The 12267-nt window shown below is 36.6% G+C and overlaps 1 protein-coding gene across 6 annotated transcripts in view; it reads left to right on the plus strand.

Moving 5' to 3' along the window:
• Positions 1–12267, plus strand: part of AKAP9 (A-kinase anchoring protein 9) — a 154356-nt gene that overhangs the window by 38432 nt on the left and 103657 nt on the right. For all 6 annotated transcript variants that reach the window (XM_088150542.1, XM_088150545.1, XM_088150541.1 and 3 more), the window contains 5 exons: positions 5852–6184; positions 8045–8269; positions 8619–8759; positions 9202–9305; positions 11263–11471. In XM_088150542.1, coding sequence (XP_088006668.1) covers positions 5852–6184; positions 8045–8269; positions 8619–8759; positions 9202–9305; positions 11263–11471 — 1012 coding nt within the window. The remainder of the gene's footprint in view (positions 1–5851; positions 6185–8044; positions 8270–8618; positions 8760–9201; positions 9306–11262; positions 11472–12267) is intronic.

Raw genomic sequence — 12267 nt, forward strand, 5'->3', positions numbered from 1 at the left:
TTAAAGGTAAAAAAAACAGCACTTTGAATTATATCTGGAAATCTATGTAGTTCACATGGTTGTAGCAACTGTCAGGCAGATAATTGTATTCTGTACCAATTGCAATTTATGAGTAATCTTCAAAGATAGTCCCATGTATAGCACATTGCAGTAGACTACCCTGGTGCTGATGAAAGCAGGAGTTACTGTTGCCATGTCCTCCCATTCCATGTAGCGCCACAACTGGCACACCAGCCAAATCTTGGCAAAGGCCCTCTTACCAGAGCCTCTGTCTTCCTAGCCAGCAGTAATGGTGGATCCAAGAGAACGCTTAAGTCACAGACTTGCTCTTTCAGGGGGAGTACCATCCCACCTAGAGGTATAACGGAAGTTGACCCCCCCCTTTTTTTTGTTTGTTTTAGGATTCAATTTCAGCTTTGTTTAGTCTTATCCAGGTCCCCATAACCTCTAGGCACTGGGCGAAGACTCTCATTGTATCTCCAGCCCAGCCCAGGGTGTATGACTGTATACCATCAACATACTGTTCATACCTCACCCCAAGCCAGGAGATAAACATGCTCATGTATGTATTAAAATGTATAGCAGAGAGACTTGCCCCCTGTAAGACTCAACAGGGCACTACTCACTGAGCCAAACTCTCTTCCCCAACTAACTGCAATCATCCATTTAGGAAGAAGAGGAACCATTATAATACAATACCACCAATCCCCAACCTTCATAAGCGATCCAGAAGCTTACCATGATTGGTGTTATTGAATGCCACTAAGAGTTCAAGAAAGAGGGGTGCATTTACTCCCATTTAGGTTTTGGCAGAGATAACCAATGCTAACCAATGTTGTTTCAGTGCCTGGGCCTGAATCTAGACTGAAAGGGTCTGCTTCCTCTAGAACATTTTTTAGCTGGAGCTGCACCTTTTTCTCAATAGTTATCCCCCTAAAGTGAAGGATGGAGTCAAAGTGGTAGCTACCTAAAATAGCCAGATCTTCAAAAAGGGCCTCCTTAAAGGTTTCTGGCACAGTCTGCTCCCCCATGGAGGTGTTGGCTGTTTCTTGGATCCAGCTACTCATACCCATTGCAACATACAAAGGAACCAGGCATGGGTGTAATCCATAGGTCCTGAAGCACATGGTAGAAAGCATCCCATCCACTTCAGCAGAGTCTACAAACTGAAATAAAGTCCGGTTGCAAGCTGTTTTCCCAGTCACCGCTTCAGAGCTCACCAGTGAGGAATCAAGATTTTGGTGAATTTAAACAACTTTGTAAGCAACAGTATTGCATTTTACAGCAATAATATTAATATTGGCAGCATATTATTTGGGTTCTTAACCAGGCACACAGCATCATCTGCACAAAAAAGGACCATGCATTCATATCCCCAATTAAAAGCTTTAAATTAACTGCAGAGCACTCCATAATAGGAAGTGGGAGCTTTAGGTATGCTGCTTTGAGCTGTACCAAATAAAGGCAGGATACAACTACCACCACCACCACCACCACCAAATGAAGAACAGAAAAAAGACATGGCAAGGCAGAGTGTTACATCAGAATCAGAAATAACAGAACAGAGGCTAGCAGATCAATGTCAATTTATAACACAAAGTATTCACAAAAGTAGAATTGGAAGAACTGCAAAGGTCTACCCAGGGCAAAGAATTGAAGCCTTGCCAGAAGTAGCTCAGACTGTAGAGGCAAACCAGGGGGAGTTGGCAGTAGAGAAAGCAAGCATAGCTATTGAATTGCTTTCATTCCCAAACCAGGCACCCTCTCCTCTGCCTTCTCCTCAGAAAGAACAAAGCCCTCTAACTAAAAAAAACAAGAGGAATTGAAACAAAGAAGAACTGAGCATCTAGAACAACACAAACAGAATAAGGTTACCTGCATTGAAACGTGTTACAAAGAAACAGCACAAGTATTAAAAGATGCCAATACTGTAATATCAAATATAACCACCAGCTCATTGCAAGAAACAAACCAACTAATGTACAGTATGGCTGCAGTTATAACTTAATACGTTGGATGCAACATCAAAAAACAAGGGAAAAAAGCCAAACAGTGCACCACCAAAATGGAAGATCAGGTTGGAAAATAAGACCAGCATGCTAAGATCAGATGCAAGCAAGCTAGAACAGATGAAAGAAAAGCTGAAGAACAAGAAGAAATGGTGGAGAAAAGGGCAAGGAAGATCAAGAATTGGTCAACACTAGGCAAAGATGAACTGCATGGTTTTTGGTTGAAACATCTGACTGGTCTGCACCCACTCATTGCCAAGCAGTTTAACAACATACTGCACGGAGGTAAAATTGAAGATTGGGGAACATCTGGCAAAACCTACCTGATAATGAAAGATCCAACAAAAGGGGCAGTACCAGGCAACTACAGGCCAGTTACATGTTTACCAACAACTTTCAAATTGCTAACTGGTGTAGTAGCTGATGCAGTCTAACCGCATCTAGTTGAAAACAAGCTCTTTCTGAGCAGAAAGGAAACCGTCCAAACAACAGAGAAACAAAAGATTAGCTCATAACTGACAAGATGATTTTGGAAAACTGCAGGAGAAGGAAGACCAACTTGAATATAGCTTGGATTGATTACAAGAAGGCATTAGACTTCCTGCCACCTGATTGGATAATCAAATGCCTAGAAATAACAGGAGTCAGTAGAAATACCAGAAGCTTTGTGCAAAGATCAATGGCACAATGAAACACACAGTTGCTGATCAATGGTGATAGGCTGGAAGATGTTAACATCAAGGGAGGAATATTTCAAGGAGACTCACTATCATCACTACTGTTGTCATTGCATTGATTCTTCTGTCAACAATACTGAACAAATCAGTCCATGGCTATCAAACATCAAAAACATCTGCTAAGCTATTCTCCCTCCTTTACATGAACGATCTGAAGCTGTATGGAAAAACACCATCTGAAATAGAATTGCTGCTCAAGACTGTCCAAATATATAGCCAGGATACTTCAACTGGACAAATGTGCCACCCTGACCATCAGCAAGGGAAAAATAGTGAAAACTGAAGAAATCAAGATGCCCTATGGAAATAACATTCCATAGATGAAGAAGATCACTACAAATACCTGGGTGTCCTTCAAGCTGACAACATCAAGCACATTGAAGTCAAGAAGAAGGTTAGTAGTGAATACATCATGAGAGCGAAGATGATCTTAAAGTCCAAACTCAGTGGAGGAAATACCATCAAGGCAATTAGTACCTGGGCAATTCCAGTTATTAGATACACAGCTGGAATAGTGGACTGGACTCAAGCAGAACTAGAAGCCCAGAGAAAGACCAGAAAAATAATAACAGTGAATCATGTTGTTCATCCACGCAGCGGCATTGACAGACTCTACTTACCAAGGAGCATAGGTGGGCGTGGAATGTTGCAAGTACATCAGACAGTTGAAGAAGAAAAAAGGGCATTGGAAGAATATCTGAAGGACAGCGAAGGAGATGCATTGAAGCTAGTACACCATGAAGGCTTACTGAATACCAAAGAGACCAAACTGGCCGATAAGAAAGACCAGATGAAGAATAGAAAAGAGACATGGCAAGGCAAAGTATTATATGGTCAGTACACAGAAAAACTAGCAGGCAAAGCAGATAACAACAAGACCTGGCAATGGCTAAGAAGGAAAGTTGAAAGAGACAGAAGGGCTAATTCTGGCTGCACAAGACCAAGCCTTAAGAACAAAGCCAGAATTGAGAAGCAGCAACAGACAGCAAATACCACCTCTGCAAAGAAGCTGAAGAAACAGTGGACCACCTAGTTAGCTGCTGCAAGAAGATCACAGAGACTGATTACAAACAATGGCATGACAAAGTAGCAACAATGGTGCATTGGCACATCTGCAAGAAATACCATTTGCCTGCAAGCAAGAACTGGTGGGACCACAAAACAGACAAAGGAATAGAAAAGGAAGAAGCTAAAGTGCTCTGGGACTTTAGAATTCAAACAGATAAGCACATAACACCCCAGAATTAACAACTGTTGATAAGAAAGACAAAAAAAGTCTGGATAGTGGACATTGAAATACCTGGAGACAGCAGAATAGAAGAGAAGGAACTGGAGAGAATCACAAAATATAAAGACCTGCAAATAGAAGTAGAACAGCTATGGCAAAAACAAGCAAAGATAGTACTAATAGTAATAGGCGCCTTGGGTGCAATCCCAAAACATCTGGCGTACACTTGAAGACCATCGGCATTGACAAAATCACCATCAGGCAGTTGCAAAAGGCAACTTTACTTGGAACAGCTTACATCCTGCGATGATATCTTTAACACCATCAGACAACATCTGCCTATCCCAGGTCCTTGGGAAGGACTTGATAGATAGATAAAAATGCCAAATCCAGTCTAAAGATCTGGCTGACTGTGGGACCAACAACAACAACAACAATAATAATAATAAATATGTCACATCCTTGTCATAATCTTTGCTCAGTGTTGAACAATTTGCTAAGCATTCCATGTATGTTCACATATATTCTAGTTCCATCATATACTGATGTTACTGCTTTCAGCAACTAACTTATTCCATATTCACACAAAGTGTGTCCTAATTCATTTTCTCACATGTTTTCTCTAAATTAATAAATTTTCTCTCACACATTCATACATTTCTTAGTGATCTGTGGAATCCCCACACAGCATCAAGCTACACTGGACTTCTCCCGTTTAGCTGCTTGCCATCTATCATGCCCTTTCAATCAGAATTCTGGCAAACACCTTCCCAGACACACTTAGTTTACTCTCAATTTTTGCATTTGCTGTACTTTTTCCTTTGGCAGTGTTCCCATATACATTCCTCATGGATAGGCACATTATGACTTATTTAACATTTGACATACATATAAAACATGTCAGAGACCCACTCCATAAGCAAATGAATCACATCCATATTTTAACATTTTCTTGATTACTGTGTATGTGTGTGTATCTGTAACCTTATCACGTGTTCAACATTCTCACAACATTTTTCTTTGGATACTTAATGTAAAGCATTCATTTTACATCCACCATTCAACATAATGCTATCATTTCCATACAAATCTGTCAAACACTCCTTCCACCATTACTTCATTTCAGTTTCATAAGAAAGAATTCAATCTCACTTATGTTTAATTCTGATCAGTCTGCTAGAAGCTCCATGTTTAGCTGTTTCACTTGCAGAGACTCATATATTTGGAAGGGATTATAGAGGTAATCTAGTTCATCCTTGTGCTCAGCGTAGACTGCACTAGAGCATCTCTGATAGATAACCATCCAACCTGTTTGAAGACTTAGCTGAGGCAAATTCATCATATTGTGTGGCAGTACGTCCTGATGTCTAGCCTGAACCACCTCCTTTGTAATTTTAGCCCTTTAATTCTTTGGTTCTGGTCTTGTAATAGAGAATAAGTTGACTCCCTCTTTTGTGTGACAGCCCTTCGCATATTTGAAGACTGTTATTCTGTCCTCATTAGTTGTCTTTTGTGTAGGGTCAATGTACTCACTTCCTTTTGTTGATCTTCATAGAGTTTGGTTTGCAGACCTTTCATTCCTTAGTAGCTCTTCTCTGAATCTATTTCTATTTGTCACTGTCCTTTTTAAACGATGGTGCCCATAAATAAACACAGTACTCCAAATGAGTTTCATCCAGGGCAGAGCAGAGTGGAGCAGTTACTTCCCATGATTTAGACTCTGTATTCATGTTAAAGCACCTCAAGTTAGTATTCATCTTTTGTTAGCTGTATCGCACTGCTGGCTCGTGTTTAAATTGTGGAAATAGATTACTCATTAGTTTGTATGGAAGCATGAATGAAGTAGCTCTTCTTTGTGTTTCAATGTTTTTATTAAGGTGGTTGTAACCCTGAGTGTAGAATTTGCACAGAAAAATGAACTGGCAAGGATTGCCAATCTAAAGGAAGAGGAAATTTCACTGATGAAACCAATAGGAACTCAGCTGGAAAATAATTACCATAGAAAGGAATACCCAGAAGAATTAAATAGTCATATAAATGAGAAGAGATGCACTGAGTATGAAGAATTGTGTGGTAAAATGTCATCACTTGAAGGACACTTTGAACCTGATGCTAAACATGGTACAATATATAAAGTGCCACATTTTAATCTAAAGCTTTCAACAGACTCTCCCTCCCATGAAGAAGAAATTATTGAAAAGATATCTATGGTAAGTAAACTAAATACATTTTAAGAATATAGTTTAATTTTATAAAAGTCTCTTTTACTTTCACCAGTGCATAATAGCAAATGGTCTGTTAGCATGGTTGTTACATGACAATGTCAGATTTCTTTAGAACATTTCTTGAAAATTCCCATTTGGATTTTCTTGCCAGTATGTCAGCTAAACAAATTAGAAGTCTGTCTGTGGTTTGTGTACTGTTACATACAGAAAAATTGGGGTCCCTGGTTTGTTCTACTTATAACAAACCAGAATCATAAATCAAGAAGTAACCCTGACTTATAATTAACTAGTTAAAAGATTAAGAACCCAGGAATTCTTATGTAACATTAAATAAATTTTAGGCCAGCTTCCTAGTTTAGTTCCTCCTGCTGGCATTTTATTATTTTATTTTATTATATACCATTTTATTATGCATCTATTTGATTGATTACATGCTATTAAGTCGTTGTCGACTCTTAGCGACCACATAGATTGTCACTTTATATTTTCTATCCATGTGGTTTTCTTGGTAAAAATACAGAAGTGATTTACCGTTGCCTTATCCCACGCATTATAAGTTGCTGCCTTTGCCATTGTTACTAAAGTGATCATCCGCCTCCGGCATCTTCCTTTATCACTGCTGCCCAATGCAGGTGCCTGATTCCTTTAGCTGGGCAGTGGGATGACCTTCATGCCTTAGGTGAATATATACTCTGGGAATATATACTCTGGGCACACACTTCCACCATTCTTCGCTCATCCCTCTCAGGAACACCTCCCTGCCACTATGAGGCAGCACAACAGGATTTGGGGGGATGCATTTATTTAGAGGTACCAAACTTGGGCTACAAAAATCTGGATGACTGACTGATGGCAGCAAATAATTCCAAAAACACTACAGTAATCTGTTTCTATCTAGTGGTGGATTGGATTTTTAATAGCACCCCTTTTTAATTTAATGTATTTCAAAATTTGAGACCTAAGAGAAAAACCTTATGATTAACTGAGGCTATAATTCACATTTCATAATTCAATCACAATAATGCCAAATGTGGCATAAAAAAAATTAAATGTACACTTATAAGTTCTTATAACTGAATTAATCTAATGTTTCTAAGTACTGTATATGGACAGTTCCATCTAAAACTAAACTTTAAAAGTGTAGTAAGAATACATCCATCCATCCATCCATACATACATATATATATACACTAAATTACCTGCAAATTCCTGTGGGTATTTTTTTTAGAAATAAGTCATACTCTCTGATGAGTGGGACTTGCTCCTTAGTTACTGTGTTTAGGGTTACATCATACTGCAAAATGTGGTCTGCTTTTTAACTAGTATTAGGAGGAAGCTACATTTATGTTCCAGATATCATTACTAGTTTGGGATATATCATAGCCCCTCCCCCCAGCTTATTTAAAGTAATTTTCTGGAAGGAATGAAAAATGCATTTTATTTGGACTGAAGATTTGAGTAGGCAGACTTGAAATTAAAATATAATGGAATGTTTCCTAATAAACAAAACATTAAAAGTGGCCAATATGGAACTTAGAACACTACCCATAGTCAAGATATATTATCATGGCCAAGATTATGCTTCTATTCTCTTTTATTCCATTCTTTTTCTTAGCAATTCCTCCTCCCTCTTATATTATCTCTATTTACCTAGCAAACATACTTCTACTGAGCATAACAATAGGAAATACAAGTTGGGGATCTTCTGTTTGCCACTGGAGTGGATTAACTGCTTTTTCAGGGCAAACTACTTTTCACAATTGTGCCCACTTCTAGAGTTGTTTATCATAAAATGGCATTCATGGCCATTACTACATATTTAACGCTTATGAACAAAAATTGCAGATTACAAATGAAGTTTCAACTTCCAGCACTGTTACTTCAAGCCAGATACTGTTGTATGAGGAGCGTCTGGAAGATATGCGTCAAGAGCTTGTCCGTCAGTATCAAGAACATCAGCAGGCAACAGAAATATTGAAACAGAGTCACATACAACAAATGGAGAGGCAGAAAGAAAATCAAGAGCTTCTCCTAGCAGAGCTTGATAATCTTAAAGTACAGTTAGCAGAGGTAATGTGAACCTTTAAAACATGGGTATGAACTGGAACTTCTAATATTTCATATATCTGGCCAACTTTTATGGTTCAAGGTATCTTAAAAAATCATTAATATAATTACAATACATTTTATGTGTTGCATTTGCTGTGAGGATGAAACCTATTTCTCATGATAACATCATTAATATTATTCCATATTGTACACAAATAAGGAGATAAGTCAATCCCAGTGAGTTGGAGTATTTATTAGCTTATATCATATGGGAGAATTTGATACCACCTAAAATTGTAATTATTTGTTGTATTTCTTTATATTGTTGCATTTGCATTGTTTCTCATATGAGATGCATTTTTGTTTTTAGAATGTCACATTGGATAATGAAAATGCCATAACAGAAAGAGAACAAATGCTTTTAGATGAACTAGAATCATTAAAGAAGCAATTAATATCTGGGAGAGAGAAGCAACTCTCTGAGCTAAAAAACTGCAGTACTCAAACACAGGTAGTGTTGACTTGGACTGTCTTTTGCTGCTCTGGAATGTAAATACAATGGCATTGTGACTGTGCAGTGTAGGTCATTCCCAGATGATTGTCAGATTTACTTAAATGGAAGTTGATCACATAGGAAGGTGGAGTTTAGCTGACATTGTATTGAAAGCAAAGTCTTATTTTAATATTGCTATAGTAACATCCAACAGGGACACAAGAAACTGTTTACTTAGCATAACTAATTCTTACAGGCAGTGACTAAAGTTCTTCCATTTCCAGTATAAGATGTCTGATAACCGGATAGTTAATTATTATTTAGAATTGCTTGAAACTTGTGAATTATTCTTTTTTAAAATGTTTTTAATCATCACCATGAATTAGAACAGTATGGTGATTGCAGTATGACAGGATTTTTGTCTCTTTTTTCTTCTCTCCCATTACCAAAACTTACCCAGAATGAAAGTGTAAATCAGTCTGAAACTAAAGAACATATTTTACAAGTTGAAGATGCAGAAGAAGAACATGAACAAACTTCTCTGGACATTCTTTCAAAAGAAAGGTAAGCTGTCAGAAAGGCTAAAATGTCTCAGATTTAGTGAGTACATTTTCTACAAGAAGCAGAAGAAATGTTTTTGATCTTGAAATTGTGTAAGATCAAGTTTGATAGGTTGGAGAAGATCAGGCTTTCCCAGACTCCACAATTTCATGGTGGCTGAGAACTTTGAGGCTTATAGCAGTAACATCAAGAGAACAGTAATTGGGGAAGATTTATAGAAATAACAGAACTATGCTTTCGTAAAAATCAAGCTAAATATAAATAAGGTGTTTGTAATTCTGTTTTTATTTCAAGACTTGTTTAATTTAAGTGGACTTAGATTGAATTCTTGTCTTTTTTTAGTTTAAATAGTCCCACATTGAAAGTATACCCAAGCAGATAGATTTAGAATGTAATTACTAAATTAAATATATAGCTGCATTTTACATGTGGTTGTGTATTATATATGGAAGTGCTTTGTCTGTATTTTAAACATTTTAACTCCATATTATACTCATGCCTTTATTCGAAATGTTTATTTACAATTTGACTTGGGAGATTAAATGAAACTTTCTAATGTTGTTTGCCATCTTTTTTGCACCTTATCATTTCCATTACAGCATGCATACACAAATAGTCACTTTAAAAACTAAATTATGTCAGGTAGCATATATTTAGTTCTTGATACCTTCAACCAGTCAGATGGTGTCTAAATCAAATAAATTAAATTTGTGTTCTTTGTTCAATTTCTCTGTCCTTCCAGCGGATTAATCCATTCCTATTAATTATTTTTCATACCCTTATTAAAACTAAGCATGTTTTTTTTAGAGTAGTGAAATTTTCTTCCAAACCAAAAATGCAGTTGTGGTGTTGAGGTATCTTGAAGCATGACTAAGAAAGCAAGCCTAATCATAGCTTTTAGGGAGTTGTCCTGAATGAACACTGTAGATCTTATTTCTGATTAAGCATGAATAATAAGCAAGAGCTATTTTGGATCAAATCAAAGGATCATTTAGTCCAGCATTTTGTTCCTCCAGCCAACCAAATGCCCACAAGCACTATATAATTGCAAGAGCTTTTTCCTACTTCTGTTCCCCAACTACTGAAGATAAGAGACATGCTATTTCTAAAACTAAAGATGATAAACACTAGCCATAATGTGTAGCTATTGATGGCTTTATCTGCCATGAATTTATCTGTTTGCCTAGGCTAGTGGTCATGGTTGTATATTATGCGATCTAACTTTACAAATTATTCATTCCAGTATAAAGAAATTAATTGGCATATACTGTAAACCTGTTCATTCATTGGGGAATAACTTCCATTTAATTCAATGAGCTCAGTTATCACATTGCACAGCATGTATGTTATGCCACTGAATGAGTTCTAATTATTAAGTATTTTTAATGTCAAAAAATACTTTTATAGTTACTATTTTTTCTGAAAAACAATTTGTAACATGAACAATTGCTTAATAAACCTCTGTTAGTATATTTGGGAGAGTATTACATTTCTTACATTCAAGGAAACCTTTGCTGTTCTCTTGATCATGGCCTGTTATTATCTAAGATCAAATGTGGTAAACATCTGTGAGGAAATAATTTTTTATGAACACTTGGAGGATGTGGGGTAGGATTGAGAACTCAGTTCTTGACTTCAGTTTTAGCAAATGGGTAATCGTATTTGTTACTGAAACCGAATATGTTCCCTAAGTAAAGTTTATAAACGTTCTGATGCTAACAAATATTTTAATTCAATAAACAAACTTACTGAAGATAATTTTCTGCTTCTAATTCATAATTTCTAAATTGTGAAATCCATCCCTATTTTTTAACTTATGTCTTGTTCTAAATGACTTAATTAAATAGCTCCGTGAGTCCTCATTTAAAACAAAGACCTAGTCTTTGTATAATAGACAAAATGTGGAAATAATACACCATAATGAATGTTAACTGGAATTCTTTTTGTTTTATGAGTTCAGATGTGCCTTGCAGAAAGCCAGTAACAGACTGGTGAATATTCTGTTGGATATTGTGAAGACTACTGTAGCTGTGGAAGAAACAATTGGACACCATGTTGTGAAACTGCTAGATCAGTCATCAAAATCTCAGTTCCCTTTTAAAAGTCTTGCATGGGAGGCAAGAGCAGAAGACATCATAAAACCAAGCATCTATGTGGGATACCAACCAGGTACTTGCAGTAAGGTTATGTTCTAGGGCTTTTATATGATAAGTATTTGGGATATTCAGCATTAGTAATTCCAAGCTGAAATGTGTTGAGGGACCCTAAAATCCAATTTCTCAGGAAATACTATAGGGGAACTTAACATTTCTGATTCATAAATAATATAAAGTCATAATTTGTAACCATTTACAGTTTTTTCATCCTTGAATCCACAATTCATGTTGTTTTCAAAGTTATGCTCATTTCTTAGATATGCTTTGGAAATTTCTAATTGCATATCAGATAGATAATTAACTAGTAATAGGCCATAACTGCAGGTTAATGGGATCTTAATGGTGACTATTATCTCATTATCATAACACCAGTCATGTCAACTATCATCAAGGCTCATGTTAGTTTCAGTAAGAAATTATATGCATTTTTTAAAAAAATATCGCCTATCAATTGTAATTAATGTGACATTTTTGCACCCAATGTCCCTTTGTATCTTGTTAGTGGAAAAATGTACCCTGTGTCTATCTCATTCTCTCAACTTGAATCCCATAAAGAAAATTTACATATTTTCTGTAATGATTTAAATTGAGGGTATGTAAAAGTTTTGAATACAAACTGTTTTGAGACTGAAATGCCCCACTTAGAACTTAAAACAGCTGTTTGAATGTTTTAAGCTTGAAATGGGGCTGTATTGAGCTTGGAATGCTTCTGGTAAGATTCAGGCACCTGCTCTGACTTCGACAGTTGACTTCTAATATAAACAGAGCGGTCTGGTGATGTCTGTGTACAAACAAATAGACACCATTGG

Source organism: Python bivittatus, unplaced genomic scaffold (genome assembly GCF_059951505.1).
Source record: "Python bivittatus isolate LINGU-HERP-01145 unplaced genomic scaffold, Pbiv_v1 ctg000610_np1212, whole genome shotgun sequence".
Lineage (NCBI taxonomy): Eukaryota > Metazoa > Chordata > Lepidosauria > Squamata > Pythonidae > Python > Python bivittatus.